General features: G+C 40.2%; 1 protein-coding gene across 5 annotated transcripts in view; it reads left to right on the top strand.

Annotated features, from left to right (window-relative positions):
• The window catches only part of slc11a2 (solute carrier family 11 member 2), a 70984-nt gene that overhangs the window by 29616 nt on the left and 24548 nt on the right, over positions 1 to 16820 (top strand). For all 5 annotated transcript variants that reach the window (XM_008103524.3, XM_008103526.3, XM_062966442.1 and 2 more), the window contains 8 exons: positions 2283 to 2408; positions 3746 to 3865; positions 6116 to 6222; positions 7630 to 7700; positions 9603 to 9670; positions 10918 to 11073; positions 12903 to 13061; positions 16156 to 16239. In XM_008103524.3, the coding sequence (XP_008101731.1) occupies positions 2283 to 2408; positions 3746 to 3865; positions 6116 to 6222; positions 7630 to 7700; positions 9603 to 9670; positions 10918 to 11073; positions 12903 to 13061; positions 16156 to 16239 (891 nt within the window). The remainder of the gene's footprint in view (positions 1 to 2282; positions 2409 to 3745; positions 3866 to 6115; positions 6223 to 7629; positions 7701 to 9602; positions 9671 to 10917; positions 11074 to 12902; positions 13062 to 16155; positions 16240 to 16820) is intronic.

Here is a 16820-nt window from a genome sequence, read left to right as displayed (position 1 = left end):
TTGTCTGTATCTCAATTAACAAAGCTTGTGACAAAGAAACTTGTTTTACGAACTGTTTTCCTCTCTCTTTTCTAATAGAGATTTTTTTAGCAGCATTTGCATTAGGAAGATTGGGAAAGAAGCTCTAGAGAAATGCTCTTTTAGTATTAGGTTGCATCAGCATGCCTGGAATAAACAATGTAATAAATCTTTAGCTGGAAATAAATTGGAAGCTACTGTAGCTTTCTTCCTATTGTAGCTGTATTTTTATGCCTACAAAAAGCAAGGTAAACAGCAGCTGCCTCCAGAACCCTTAACTAACCATGTCTGAATGTCAAAAGAGAGAGGAATAAAGGGGATATTGAGAGAAGTCAGTCCTGAATATCCAAAGGGAGGTTAATCTAAAAATGAAACTGTTTCAGTCATAAAAGCAAATATTGTCACTAGTATTCAACTATAAGGGAAATATACTTTGGCTATCTGATTTTTGGAAGCATTTACTGTATCAGTGATTGCCAATTTTTAGTCTCAGGTATTGTTGCACTTGAGAATCTTGGTAGCCCCAACCAGCTACTGAGATTATCAATCAACATTTATTACGGTCCATAGACCATCAGAAAGTGAACAGACATTTTGAGTTCTCCCATCTCAGGAGAAGTTCATTGTACAAGATACATCTACATAGTTTCAAGTGATATCTCTAACAGAGGTTAGTTGCTTCCTCAGCCTTGCTGCCACTGCAAAGAATTTTGCCACTATAAGAGTCACCCTGTGGCACTTGTCCTCTAATAGATATCTAACAGTCCTCTGTGGGAGATGATTGGTCATGCAGGAGAGGATTGGGTATAAAAGTTGGCTATGTTGCACTGTATAATAGAGGCACTGCAATAGAATGTTTCAACTGTTAAACTAGATAGAGTGCAAGCAAGGTTCATAAGAGATCTTCTAAATGTGCCTTCTTGTGTACCAAATGCGGTCCTGCTTCTAGAAATGGGTGAATGCCCATTGAGTACTAGGGCCTGGATTCTGAAAATGAACCTATGGTTAAAAACAATGGTTTTCAAACTGGGAACGGGTTTATTACATCACCTCCCTTATGTAGCCTCCAAACCCCTTTGGGTAAGAAGGATTGAATGAAAAGCGGCCTCAATTAGACTATCCACATCCCTTCTGCTCCACTTGGGATTCAAAATGACACAAGAATCCCTGAAGCAAAGATTACGGGATGTTTCCCTGGGAGATCTTAGAGCCCGTTCAAATTTACCATGCTCCCCTAGAGTCTTAAACTTATCATACAGAGAGCCTTTTAAGACATTAAACAGTAATAAAATATAGTAGATTCTTTACAAAGGCGAGACCTCAGAGCTGCTAAGAGGCAGACTGTCTGGAATCCCCCTCTCCCAAAGACTATGCTACTGGGATTATGGGAATTATAGTCCAGTGGCATTAAGGCAGGCACTGCACTGGTCTCATTTCAATATTCTGCTCCTTTTTTGCATCATCAACCCTACGCCAAAGATGGAGAATATATTTGACTAATGTGGCTTGAAAGTCAGCTTTTGGCTTCTTCCTGCCACTTGCCAGGGAGGAAAGCAGTCCACAATCATTTTCTTTGCTAACATTTTCAGTGTAATGGTTGAATGAAGGGACACAATAGTTCTCTGTGCAGATGAACAATTCGAGTCTGTAATTTCTGAAATGGCCTGGAAACCTGTTGCTCATGTGAGACCCATAGGCAAAACTAGCTAGCTGCTCAAGGACCAGCCCTTCAGCTGATAGCTACAAAGACCTTGCATCTTGGAAATCAAAACAAGAGTCTATAATTAGTCAAAACATGGGCTGGTTATTTCTTTAGTAGCAGAGGATCACAATTTTTTTGCATTTAACTTTAAATGAACAAAGGAAAGAAGACACTATTGAAGATTTCTTTCTAGATAAAAGGTTGAAGTGTGCGTTTCTTCTCTCCATTTTTTTTCCTTATATTGGGACAGTATAGAAATAATGCATATTCAGTCATACTTGGCCACAAGGGATCATCGATGATGATGATGATGATGATGATGATGATGATGCTGCTAGCGGGAAATTGTTCATATGACCTATTTTGACAACACTACATCATAAATGAATGATGCACTGCAGCATTTATAATTTTTCAAAAAATTGTCTTGGCCTACAATTTTGATTTTCTGAAAATTAATTGTAAATAAAAAACAGTATAGTATTTGTCATAACTTCTTCTTTTTTGAAAAAAAGAGAGATTTAATATTTTCCCTTTATTTTCTTTATTTCCATTTTTGTAGCACCCCTGGTTCAGTTTTCGAAAACTCTGGGCTTTCACGGGACCAGGTTTTCTCATGAGTATTGCTTACCTGGATCCAGGCAATATTGAATCGGATCTGCAGTCTGGTTCCATTGCAGGGTTTAAGGTAAGTGGTTGAGAAATATTTGATTTTGAAAAACAATACTGAACAAACCAGACTTTCTCTACCCAACACCCTCCAAATGTGTTGAACATATCTTCTCCAGCCATATAATATTTGTGTAGCTCTCAATGAATGGGGAGGATGGGATTAGTAGTCAACCTATAGGGAGCATCAAAGTAATATTATTAATCAACAGCTATTCACTGACAAATGTTTACCTTAATCTGTATTTTAAATGTATATTTTAAGATGCCTAACATTGTGGATTTATAACGTGGTTTAATTGATTTAAAGATAGTTTTCTAAGAGGCACTTATAACCATCTGGTATTTTTGAATCAAACTGAAAAATAGGAAGTTAATTTCTATGAGACGAGACTGTCCTGACAGGCATGGATGTTGGCCCCTTCCCATATAACAAAAGTAGAAATAATGTGGACTTACATAAGATGCACTTCCCATGAGCCTTAGGCAATGTAGCCAGTGGTGGAGCATACTGGGAATTATATTTCCACAAAATTTTGGAGGACCACACTATTTCACCACTCGGCATTTCATAGACTAAAAATGTGTTGTGACTAAGTCCTATCCCGTCATTTAAATTTGGGGGTTTGGTTGCTGCCACTGTTAGTTTCATTTATTTCCTAACCATACTACAAACGTGTAAAACAGTTCAATTACATAAGTCTAGGCATCAAGGTCATATAGATCAACAACTTTTCAGGAGTAATCCTAAACCTTTAACCATTTCGTTTGGATGTTGAAGAGATAGAGCATTGCACAGCTTAAGAAAAGAAACAACTTTGAAAACCAGAGGTTGGAGGAGACCTACATCTCCAGCTGGCCCACTTGGCTACCTGCTCTTTAGCTTGCTCTGCATTTTTGATTCATTAAATTAGCAAAGGTAGTATGTACACACTTTTTTTTTCATCTGAAACTAGATTTAAATTGTTTCTATCTGGAGACGTAGCAATGCTTCAGCAGTTTCGGAGCCGTATATGAAACTTGTTCTGTTTCATGACTGTTTTATGTGTCATATAAGTCCCAAGATTGTTATTTGCAGAATTCTTGGAGAAGACTCACTAGTCAAAGAGGTTGATGCCTCTATAGCACAGTCACATCTGGAATATGGTGTTAACAGCATTGAACACCTCAAAACCCGAAACTACATTCACTGAAATGCGGTATTCTCCATACTTTCTATTTCAGCTTCGGGCTGAAATCAATTCCAGAAGAAATGCTAGCTCTTTTTGGGGGTCCAAATCTCTAGGTTGGCTAGATGGATGTCTGACTGCCACAGTTCTCTTAACATGTTTTTTTTTAACTTTTTATGTCTTTCAGCTGCTCTGGGTTCTTTTGCTGGCCACTGTCATTGGTCTGCTTCTGCAACGCCTGGCAGCAAGGTTAGGAGTGGTAACAGGACTTCATTTGGCAGAAGTATGCAACCGACAATATCCCAAGGTGGGTATGAAAACTGTGCACTTGTTCTGTCTAAAACCATCTTGTGTGAGAAGCACTTGTCGGCAAAAGAACACATCCTCTGGCAGGATTGTGTCTTCTGGTGGGTTTTAAAATCCCAGGCAGGATCAAGTTATAGGTGCTCTGAGTTACTGAAAAGACAGGGTTGAAAGAGGCCAGAAAGATTGGAGCCAGAGACGCATGAAAGGCTAAGCAATTCCCAATCCTGAATCTGTAGCCAGTGCATGGGGACCAGTGCATCTAATGGCAGCAATGGATCTAAGAATGGCAAGTTACAAAGAAGAAAGGCAAACGGTGTTGTGTCAAAGAACAGCATGCAGTTGGGAGAACTATTCATTATGAAGTCCAGCCTTCCTGGATCTTTCTGGCTGCTACAATCCCTCCAAAGTTATATAGTGAAACCACCAACCATGGGGGCAGGAGAATTAAGGAATTTGATATATTTGAATGTACACTTCAGGCATCTTTAAAAAAATGTTGTCATCATATAAAGGAGCACTTACTACTTGTGAAAAATCATCTGTCCCATTTTTATGTCTGAGCCAGGAGCTGCCCTTAAAAATGTCATCAATAAATAGATGATGTAGTAAAATGTGGGTTCTATTATGCTATGTCTATTTATGCTATGTTATTAATTTTATTGAGTTTGTTTTTGATCTGTTATTTGTTATTGCTTTTTGGCACTGAATGTTTGCCATTGTGTTTTTTACTGTAAGCTATTCTGAGTCCCTATATCCCTATTCTGGGGATATAGGTGCAGGTTAAAAATAAAGTACAATTATTATTATTATTATTATTATTATTATTATTATTATTATTATTCCAGTGGCTGTCCCCCTCTCCACCACAGCTAAGCCATAACTACAACAACATATCTTTAATTTTCCCTATGTCCTGTTACCACAGGCATGGTGCAATGAAAAAGCTTACTGAAGTCTATAATTAGGAAAATCACTTCTGGGAAAGGGAGGATTCAGCATTGGCTGATGAGCAACCACTTGTGCAGATTATGCTGCCTGAAATTCAGCAAACTACCATGAAGATCTGTCAGCCTCTAGTTAAAGTGGAATGATGAAACAGGAACAAAGTCAGTGTGAAAACATGTGTTTTTAAATTAAACATTCTGGCAGATCCTGGGAAGTTAAGAACAAAGGACCTCCTTGCCTTGGCATTATAACTTTTCTAAATGAGCTCAGCCCCCCTCTCCTGAACTATCTTCTGGTGCTGGAACAAAGAGAAAAATATTGGCAACCCCAGCCTGCATGGGAGGAGGTGACACTTGAGGTTCATCTTTGTATCAATAGTATCGGTTCTCCCAGAAACTGGCTCCTCCCATTCAGTTCAAAGGTTTCAGACACAACATGCAATGAAAGCGGAAGGAACCGTATTAGAGCAATTACCACACAACCTCATCCAAAGGCGTGTTACTTTGCACCTTCTCCTTCGTGTAATTCAGAAAAATTAGGTATTTGGAATGGACCTGTACCTGTATCTAAATTCCTACATACTGAGAATAACATAAGTCACTCATAGAGGAAATTAAATCATGATTACAATATGCCAAGAAAGGAATGCATTCTCTTCCTCCTTGGACCACCCAAAGACAGACCATCAAGTATAATGGGGGGAGAGAGAGACAAAAAGGGGATTAGCTAACATTCTTAAAGGAGGGGTATTTTTAATAGTACCAGATCTTCAGCAAAATGTATCTTGCCAAAACAAGCCCAGAAGAAATTGCGTTGTGAATCACATGTTGTACGTACTTGTTTAAACCAAGCATAGCTTTAACCAAGCACAGTCTGGTTTCTCCAAATATCAGTAATTATAAAAACCCTGGAAGCAACAGACAACATGGAAGAGAATAGTTCACAAGTCTGCCTGGATACCACTGACCCTGCTTGATCATTCCAGGTGCATATGAATATTTCACAGTGAAGGAAGCACTCTCTGCACATGTTAAGAGAACTTGTGAATTGTCTCACTGGCTGCCTGTCAAGACCCTCAACTCTCCCGCTTTTTCTTTTTGCCATTCTTCTTCATTTTTTCCTACCCTTCACACCTCTTTTGCTACCTAGTGAGTGTCCTTGGAAGGAAGAGATCTGGGCTGATTATTTGCAGTGGGCTTTTGAGATCAAGCCAGTTGCCACAGGTTGTGTATTTCTGCTCTAGATAGGGAAGTGGACTCACAGCCTAAATCAAATGTTCCAATCTGATTCCCATATTTTTGCCTAGGTCCCTCGGATTATCTTGTGGCTGATGGTGGAGCTAGCTATCATTGGCTCAGATATGCAAGAAGTCATTGGCTCAGCAATAGCCATTAACCTGTTGAGTGCTGGAATGTAAGTTGGGTAAAAACTCCTGGGCATTTTTGCGGTAGAACTCCCTCAATACCATGATTATATTTACTGCCCTTCTGTCTATGTCTTTCCTTGTACTGGGATATTGAACCTTTTTAGAGGAGGTAACCAGAACTATACACTCTCTTTGAGTGTACACTTACTGGTGCAGTAGAATTTGGGGTTATTAAGTATTTAGAGCACATGTGGAAGGTTGCAGGTTCACATTTACCCTTCCTGCTCCAAACATCTCTAGGTAGGACTAGCAAACTATCCTGAATGACACCCTGGAGACCCAGTGCCAGCCCTGTGTAAATCAGAGTGATTGAATCATACCGCCTTCGAGATGTTGGACTACAATTTCCATCAACACTAACTAATATTCCCAGTGGTTCAGGATTAAGAATGTAAAAGTTCATTGAAATCTTGAAGTCATGTCCTCCCTGCCTGCTGTAGAAAATACAGATCTAAGCAAACCCATAATCATTCTTGGTGTCAGGCAGCTTCCCACATCCTTGTGATAGTTACTGAATATCTTTCAGTATTCCTGTCTGAATAATTGTTATCTGTCAATTTGCATTCTGGTGTTAATGATTATGAGATGAGATTTTATCTGCAAAAGCAATGGCCACATTGCAGAGGAGTCACATACCTTGTGAGGTAGCATAGATCACAGTAGTTGAAGCCTGGCCTTTTTTTCTCCTTGTTTCCTTGAAAGGTCAGGGTCTCTTGAAATGAATGGGAGATTTAGACTTCAGATAGAAATAACCTGCTCCATCAGGTTGAAAGTTCAATTTTCCTGTATTTTTGCTATTGGCAATGTGTACAATGTTTCGCATCATAAACTTCCAACAAATTGCCTAGCTGAGATTTCCTTCTTAAGGTGGCTTTTGCCTCCCTCTCTGAGTTGCTCCTATATATAATGTATCTATCTAGAAATTTCAGCCAAAATCAACCCTTAAAAATCTGGGTTGATTTATCTACGGTTTAAAGTATCCTCTTCTTTAAGCAGAAAGGCTAGAGCTTAGTCCATCCTGGGAAAACGTAAAAGAAGCACAGACCCTCTGTACTCACTGCTTCTGACCTTTTTCAATGCCAGGATAAGAAAATGGTGGCGTCCAGGGGTGCCATTTTCCCTTCTCTGTGGAATGACCCTTGACTTGTCCAGGGGTCATATTAAAATCCATAATTTTGGTCCCCAAACCTGCCCTTGATTTATATCTGAGTCTATGCAATAGTTAGGTTTCCCGGTATCTCGCCTATTACATAAGAACGCTATTGATCTCCCTTTCCAAACATCCACTTTAGGTAAACCTGGACTGCATTCTTAGAAGACCCCTAAGTGTAAGGTATTCCAGATTTTGGGTTAAAGTACCCTGAAGCCCACACCTCTGTTTTGTCTTCCTGCAGAGTACCTTTGTGGGGCGGAGTTCTCATAACAATTGCGGACACCTTTGTGTTTCTCTTCCTGGATAAATATGGTAAGCTGTTTATTTGAGCAAATTTCTTTCTAAGGGCCCTTCCAGACAGACCCTATATCCAGGGCTGTGGCGCAGGCTGGTGAGCAGCCAGCTGCAGCCAGCTGCAACAGATTACTCTGACCAAGAGGTCATGAGTTCGAGGCCAGCTCAGAGCCTGCGTTTGTCTCTGTCTTTGTTCTATGTTAAGGCATTGAATGTTTGCCTTATATGTGTAATGTGATCTGCCCTGAGTCCCCTTCGGGGTGAGAAGGGCGGAATATAAATACTGTAAATAATAAATAAATAAATAAATATCCTAGGATCTGATCCCAGGTTTTCTGCTTTAAATTGGATTATATGACTCCCCACTGCCAGATAATCTGAGATAAACAGAAAACCTGGGATCAGATCCTGAGATATAGGGCCTGTCTGGAAGGACCCTAAATCATCTGGTTTCATTTTTTAACAACTGGTATAAGCGTTCTTTCAACTATACGGTCATTGACTCACTTTCATGTACTTTAAACAGAGCTTGCAAAATTCTGGAAGGACTTCCAACCTCCCAACATCTTGTATATCAGAGACTCTGTTGGGAATGTAGTTGGGTTGCATAGTTCTCTGAACCGTGGGAAGTTTCCCAACACATTTGCCTTTTGACTATTAGTAGAACAAGGTTTTGCTTGGGGAAACAGCCACTGATTCAAACCGTCCGCTTGGCTTGTGGCTTTTTCTTCCTGTAACAAATAACCTGCTAGCATTTTGGTTACTTGTTGCTCTTTCTCTCCCTCCACGCTACGCTCTTTGTTAATAGAGGCTGGCTTGACACCAATGTTGGTTCCGTTTCAACACTGAGTAAAAACATTCCCGCATTTTAAAAAAACCCTTTGAGTCTCATTGATTTGTCCCAGGCTGCTCGTGCACATGATTTTAAATCTGATTTAACTTCTTAATTGTAGTTAATGTACTTTTAGTCTATTTTAATTATTTTTATAGTTTTAACTTGTTTGCATTGATTTTACTGGAGCCACAGTGGCACCATGGGTTAAACAATTGTGCTAGCTGAACTGCTGACCTGAAAGTTGCTGGTTCGAATCCACGAGACAGGGTGAACTCCTGTCTCTCAACTCTAACTTGCAGGGACATAAGAGAAGCCTTCTAATTAACACATCTGGGCATCCCCTGGGCAATATCTCTGTAGACGGCCAATTCTCTCACACCAGAAGCGACTTGCAGAATCTTCTCAATTAAAAAATTGATTTTACTTCTATGCCACAATTTTAAAAAAATGATTTTACTTCTATGCCTCCCTGAGATTATTTTATATACAGTTAGCCCTCCACATTTATGGGAGTTAGGTGCATAAGTCCCCTGTGAAAGTGAATGAATTTTGTAACCTAAGAGAATACCTCTAGCTCTCTATGACAGTGAACATATGATCCTACAGAGGTTGGGAAGCTACTACTCTTCCCTAGCATCTATCACTCTTATCGGTTGCCATTTTCCCCTATGAATTAGGACTGAATTAGAACTGATGTGAGCCAGAGTTCAATGACTGCTGGCGGGCACCTCATCCCCAGCACTAGACTATATGAAGAGTGGGTGGTCTCCTCTCCTGCAGAGTTGAAGAGCATGAGGGGTTAGCATATCTTCATGAGGGTGATCACACTTGGAGTCTTTTAGCTTCTGAAGGGCCTTACCCTTTCCTGATGGATATGGCCAATCCCTGGACTTGGAGGTTATTTTGGCTACTACTGTAATTCCACCCTAAGACAAATACGGTGCTGGAGTTGGTAGACATACAATAGTGCACAATTTCCATTGTGCTTCTGTGAAAATCTGAAAAATCACATGGCTCTCACAGACTTGTAACACCAGAACCTCTGGATCCCAATGCAGCTAACGTCATACGTGTGTTTTTTCCAGGCTTGAGGAAACTGGAGGCATTTTTTGGCTTCCTGATTACTATCATGGCTGTCACGTTTGGATATGAGGTAATGCTGCTTTTAAATATCAGAGACTTTGAGTTTAAGAACTGAAACCTAAATGTTGCATTTTGTGGGATAGGTGGGGTCAAATAAGATCACAGACATCCTTTACCAAAAAAAATGAAACCACCAGAATTTTTTCATGGTCTAAACATTTAAAATCCCAGGGCTGGTATCTGGAGATGGCCTTCCACTCTCTGAATACTGGGATCTAGTAGAAATGGGAAGATGCCATTCCTCCTGTCCAGCTCCTCTGTCCCCTTGAAACTGGGTCTGAATGACTGGGACTTGCTTTTGGATGGCACAAAGAATTCAGGAGCGAAAGAAAGTACCATTTTTGCTGTAGAATCATAGAGTTAGAAGAGACCGCATGGGCCATCTAGGCTAACCCCCTGCCATGCAGGAAAAGCTCATTCAAAATACCCCTGACAGATGGCCATCCAGGCTCTGTTTAAAAGCCTTCAAAGAAGAAGCCTCCACTACACTCCTAGGTAATATCTGTGTTTAGATTTCTTCAGTCTTGCAGTGAATAACAGTAGTTAGAAATAAACATTTAAATTATAGCTATGATTTTGTTTTGAAAACACTGTATTTTCTCCTTTGAAGTAGCTTTTTTGTGGTACAGGTTTTTTTTTCTTTATGCCTACTAAAGCTGTTTGGAATTTATCATGGGGGACATGACATGGTAAAAGTACTTTTTGAACTCCTCTGTCTGTCGATATCCAATATTCCATGAACATTAAAAGGGAATATTATCTGAAGTAGTAAATAGGCTATTTGAATTGTTTTTAGAGATGTTTGTTAGCTACTCATTGGGCTGATTCTTTTTTTAAGTGGGAAGACAGCTTAAAAGTGTAATATTAACAAATACGGCAAATCTGTGAGGCAGATTCCAAGTTGGTGTCTATTCTGAGTGACTTGTTGATCTTAGTGGCTAATTTCCCTTGTCCAGCTCCATCATCTCTAGCTATTATGCCTGAAGTGTCCTTTAGATGTGTTGGACTTCAACTCCAGAAGCTCCAGCTGCCTTAGCCAATGATCAGATATTCTGGGAACTGAAATCTAAAGCACTTGGAAACCAGAGTTGGGAAATACTGCAGTGGATAAGGAGGGAACTTCAGTACTTGAAAAAAGAGACAGGAGTGCTTTATTTCAATCCTAGCCTAGCTTTTGCCAGGCCAGAATGGAATAGGAAATACTTCTGTTGCTTGTTAAGCCAGGGAGCTAATCCACTTTCTCTCTGTTTTTCATAGTATGTTACGGTACGTCCAGACCAAGGCCAGCTTCTCAAAGGGATGTTTATGCCATATTGTGCCGGCTGTGGAGCACCTCAGTTGGAGCAGGCTGTCGGGATCGTTGGTGCTGTCATCATGCCGCACAACATGTACCTGCATTCTGCTTTGGTCAAGGTATGCTTTGGTGGGTTTTCACATGATCAGGAAGGCATTTTCTGAACTGTTCTACCCCATCTCACTCCAAATGCTTTGGTTTAAAATCAGATGTGTACTTATCACTGACTTGTTTTCCAAAATGGTCATCAGTTGTGTGACAGAATCAATGTTTGCAGCACAGCTGCTTCAGTTTTGCATAAAAACAGGCAGAGAGAAAAAAATCCTATGCCATATGACTCCTGTGTCGGAGGGAATATATTCCAAAACACACACACACACCATGGATAACATGAGCTCTATATTTTGATTATACTTGGGCTGGAAGTAAACAATAGGATCACACTGGTGTTATGGCAGCACTGTTTTCTCTCATGACATCCCCATTCAATTGATATATTGGCCTTCCAGTGAAGTCTACAAATCAGGCCTTCATTTGGGAACAGCAGTTGAACAGCAGCATCTCAAATGGCAAACATCCTCCCAGGAACAGCTTACTCTTCCTCCCACACCACAAGCTTCCTCAGTGGACAAGATGGCAATGACTGATTACTGTTGTGTGTTATCTTGTTCCTGGTTGACTGTTTCCTGATACTGTGGGACTGTGACAGCTTTTACATGCTTTTAAAGTACAACTATTGTGGCTTTCTTTGGTTTGATTTTCGTAGAGTATTTTAACTGCTTTTGTATTTAAATGTGTGCAGGTCTATAGCTTTCTTGTTCAGTTGAGGATTTGATCCCTGTGTACTTAATGCATGCACTCATTGACATATGACATAAGCCAATCTCATGTGTAAGCCAAGGGCAGATTTTGGGGCCAAAATTAGGAATTTTTCTTTGACCTGTAGATAAGGCCTAAAGGCATGTAACAAACAAATTTGTTCCTCTCCTAAAATGCAGACAGGGAATATACTTAGGGAGAGCTACAGAGATGGAGATGATCTGTTCATGTGAGGGATTACAATAGAGTTGTAGACTGCATCGCTGATCTTAAAATGTCTACGTCCATATGAATTCAGATAAGGAAAGTAATATAAATGGAGAAAAAGAATGAAAATACATCCTGAAAAAAGCAGGGAAAGAAGATCAAGAAAAGCAACCTTTCTGTGTTAATGGTTCAGAGTGAAGGCGGACACAAGAAGCAGAGAAGGCAGCCACAAGAAGCATTACCCCTCCTTTACCCAAACCAGGGAAGGGAAGGGAAGGCACCCTTCCCTTCTTCCTCATCCTTTTTTTAGGTCCAAGTGGTGCTCAGCAGCATGTGAGGAAGATTACAGAATGAAGTGCACCCACTATTTTTGGGTACCACAATTGGAGTGGAATGACAGTGGCCATTTATCATAAGTGCTGACTGCATTGGCCTCTTTGTAGAGAGGCACTAGTGGTCATTTTAATAGGGGCAGATGGGATTTTACAGTAATCCCTTATTTCTGGATAATGGAATGGGAGTGCTTCTCTCCCTTGTCACTGTTCTTGGACCAGGGCCCTATTCCAACTTTGACCTAGGTATTTTGGGTTGATTTTTTTCCTCTAAATCTTTCTCTAAACCTTGTATATCTAGTATGTTCATATATAAAATACCATGCTGGTTGAGTCAGGTTAGACATCCCCAGACATTCATATTGACTCCTCAGATGCTGGTGCAGCCAGGAGTGTTTCACAGTGCAATAGGGTCTGTGAGTCCACTAAGGGCTGCTTAACATTTTACATTTCATAAGATAGATAGAGACACCAAGCTGCGAGTGTTACCCTCTGGATGTACCCCATCGATGTGGGGCATAACTGTTTAAATTAACCTATCCCCTTGCAGTCTGTGTGAATCTGCCATCTTTTGTTTTTTTTCCTCCCAGTCTCGACAGGTGAATCGTGCCAACAAGAAGGAAGTCTCTGAGGCCAACAAATATTTCTTCATAGAATCCTGTATTGCCCTTTTTGTCTCCTTTATCATCAATGTTTTTGTGGTCTCAGTATTTGCTGAAGCTTTCTTTGGAAAGACAAATGAAGAAGTGGTAAGTTTGCTAACTGGGGCGCCATTCAGGGAATGGACAACTCCCCTGTTACAGCAGCTTCACTGGCTGCCAGTCTGCTTCCAGGCTAAATACAAAGTATTGGTTATCAACTACAGCACCCTTAACGATTCAGGCCCAGACTATTTGAGAACCTGGATACCTATTTACAAACCCATCTGGCCATTACGATTCTCTCAGTCCCACCCCTGCCCCACGCGTGTCTGGTGGGCACAAGAGAGAGGGCCATCTCCGTGGTCGCTCCTTCTCTCTGGAACTCCCTCCCCATTGAAGTTAGAACAGCCCCCTCCCTCTCCTTCTTCCAAAAACACCTAAAAACTCATCTATGTTCCATAGCTTATGGAGAGGTTGATGAGTAATGAAACCCCCCTCCTTCCCAACCAATGTCCCGTCAAGGGTTTACACATTCTCAGAGCCACTTTTATATTTGTATTTTATATTTCTAGCTTCATTTTTAAACAGCACTTATTACTATGTTACTATATGAGACCTGATTGTTTTATCCTCCCCATAAAGTATATTTTATATGCACTTTTAACTATGATTTATTTGTTATTTTATTGTGCTGTGTATTTATGATTGTATATGCCATTGAATATTTGTCTTTGTATTTGGAAGGCGCCCTGAGTACCTTCAGGGAGAGAGGGCAGATTAGAAATAAAATTCTATTTATTATTTATAGGTGTTCTCTCATTCTCTCTTGGCCCTCCCTGGCACGCTTTTTTATGTAAATGTTAAGTATTTACTAGAAAGCAACAAATACTATTAAAATAAGTACATATGCTTGTAATATTGGGGTGGGGTGAGGGGAAAAAAAGACATGGACGTCCAGGGTATGTTGGACTGCAATCCTCACCAACACCAGCCAGCATGCCCAGGAATTGAACGAAAAGCATATTTAAGGGCCACATATTCCCCATCTCTGTTCTAGTGGGACCCAAATCTTGATTCTGAAAATAAAACAAAACCTGACATGTTGTAGTAGTTTGGCAATATAAAGGGGTGCATTTTAAGTGTTCCAAAAGGGAATTATAGGTCTGCTTCTTCTGTTTTTTACTCCTCCCTAGAAATTAATTGGGTTTCTTCTCAGCAACATGTTACCATGGTTTTGATTTTGTTCCAGAACTGATCTTCCTTTGGGGTTTCTATAATACAAAATTGTCTCTCTCTTTCTGAGGTATATGTGATGATTACATATATATCTTGAATAATCTCACAACTGCCACCAATGTGAGGATCTCATCTTGTATTCTATTGTTGCCTTTATTTATTTATTTATTTATTTATTTATTTATTTATTTATTTATTTATTTATTTATTATTTCCATCATTTCTATCCCGCCCTTCTCACCCGAAGGGACTCAGGGCGACTTACAAAACTGGCATAATTTGATCCCAATACACAACAATACAAAAGAATAAAAACATAAGCAGTTAAATACAGATTTAAAACAATACAAAATACTTGAGCCATTCATCCACAGAACCTTGTACATAAACCTTAGTCCAGACTGAGTCGAAGCCAACAGAACTTATTCGTTGAACACTTGCTCGCATAGCCAGGTCTTCACTTTCTTTCTAAAACTGCCGGATGTTCCACAGCCGAGGAGCCACCACTGAGAAGGCCCTGTCTCTCATCCCTGCCAGCCGCACCTGTGAGGCTGGCGGGACTGAGAGCAGGACCTCCCCTGAAGATCTTAAATTATGTGGTAGGTCATAGCAGGAGACACGTTTGGACAAGTAAGCTGGGCGGAACCGTTTAGAGCATTTATACCAAATGTGAGAGTTTTTACTCTGAATGTATAGGTCACATCTTTATCCCATCACAGTATATAAGAAGTGTGGGGCTTTCCACTGTGAAGATTTATCTGTGGGGATCTTAACCCACCATGCTTTTCCTGATCCCCAGCTCTGTCTCCTCCGGTCCCATTTGTATGACACCCAATTGAGAGGTCAGTTTAAATGCCCTCAATGCCTATAAGGCAGTGGTTCTCAGCCTGTGGGTCCCAGATGTTTTGCCACCATCATCACCTTGTCTGAAACCCAGCTTTCAGAACAATAAATGATATCATTTCAGAATGATAGATGTATAGAAAAAATATTTATAGAAGTTAAGCATAAATCTTTACATTCAATCTTTACATTGAACATTTGAAACCCTACCCTCTTTTCATCCAGGCTAAATTTGACCCTTTCTAACAACTCACTTCCAACTCTTCTCTAGGCCCTAACCCTAGTCCCTACCAAGCGCAAAGCTCCCCTAGGTCTGTTTCCAGCTCATTGTTGTCTCAAATCTCAGGAGCAGTCCCACACACTGCTTGGACTCAAACCGTAAATGCCTTTCCTCAGCCACCCCATGGAAATCTCTTCTGATCTCCCACCAGCCAGCATCCAACACTCAATTCGCACAACAGCTACTTACCACATATTCACAGCATAAATCAAGCCATGTCTTCTATATCCAAACCCGAGACATCAATCCCCACTAGTCTTATTGCTAATAGTAGTACAGGTTGAGCATTCCTTATCCGGAAATCCAAAATTGCCCACATAGGTGGTTCAGATAGCTTTTGTTTTCAGTGGTTCATTGTACACAAGTGTTGTTTCATACACCAAAATTATAAAAAACATTATGTATAAAAGTACCTTCAGGCTATGCATATAAGGTGTATATTACATAAATACAAATTTCGTGTCTAGACTTGGGTCTCATTTCCATCATATCTCGTTATGTACACATATGCAAACACAAGCATTCCAGAACCCCAAATCCAAAACACTTCTGGTCCCAAGCAGTTTGGATAGGGGATACTCAACCTGTACCCAACAAACTATTGGTGAGATTAGTGCCGTAGTATCCTAGTGCCCCGTTAATACTGTTCCTGCTGTTTATTTCAAGGCTGTTGCTACCTTTTGGTAATGAGTTTTTTCACTTGTGTTCCTCTGCATCATTTTGTAAACCAGATTTGGGCTGTTTATTTGGACTATTCTTTCCTAAATGCAGGTGTGTATGCATAGTCAGATTTGCCTTTGGAAAATATTGTGCCTGAGATGTGTCTACTTTTCTGTTTTTCAGTACAACTTCTGTGCAAATAAAAGTTCTCAAGCGGCACTGTTTCCACAAAACAACGAAACTTTGGATGTGGATATCTATAAAGGGGTGAGCCACTCTGTGAAAGGCACAATGCATTTCTCTTTTGGGGGGGGGGGGGGAATAGGAGAGTTGGGACTGTCTTTTCTGTTTTGGGGAAGGGTAGGGGTTGGGAGAAATTGTAATAAAGCAATTGAATGTACGGATTTTAAGCATGCCATGAGAAATTCACAATACTGGTGCTTGGGTACCCTGAATTTTAAAAACGTGGTGTCCAGTGCAAACGCACTCACACAGAGCAAGGTAATTATTAAGCTTCTGTAGCATGTAGATTCTCATGGGGAATATGTTATCTTGTTTACTGAAACCAGTGTTAGATTTTAAAGAGGAATTTTAAATCCCCATAACCTTAAAAAAACCTTGCAAAGTATAACTTAACATTTCATATTTTTTACAGAAAACAATCTGTGTAATTTATTGATAGTGCTGGAGATGGGAAGCAGAAAAGCATAGTATCATAGAGTTGAGTGTTAAATCAAGAGTTATCCAGTCCAACTCCTTGCCATGCAGGAAAAATCATAATCAAAACACTCCCGACAGATGGCCACCCAGAGCTTTAGCAGTTTGGCACATCCATAAAGATTGCCACT

The sequence above is a fragment of the Anolis carolinensis genome, unplaced genomic scaffold, assembly GCF_035594765.1.
Source record: "Anolis carolinensis isolate JA03-04 unplaced genomic scaffold, rAnoCar3.1.pri scaffold_20, whole genome shotgun sequence".
Lineage (NCBI taxonomy): Eukaryota > Metazoa > Chordata > Lepidosauria > Squamata > Dactyloidae > Anolis > Anolis carolinensis.
This window is presented reverse-complemented; position numbering and strand designations above follow the sequence as displayed.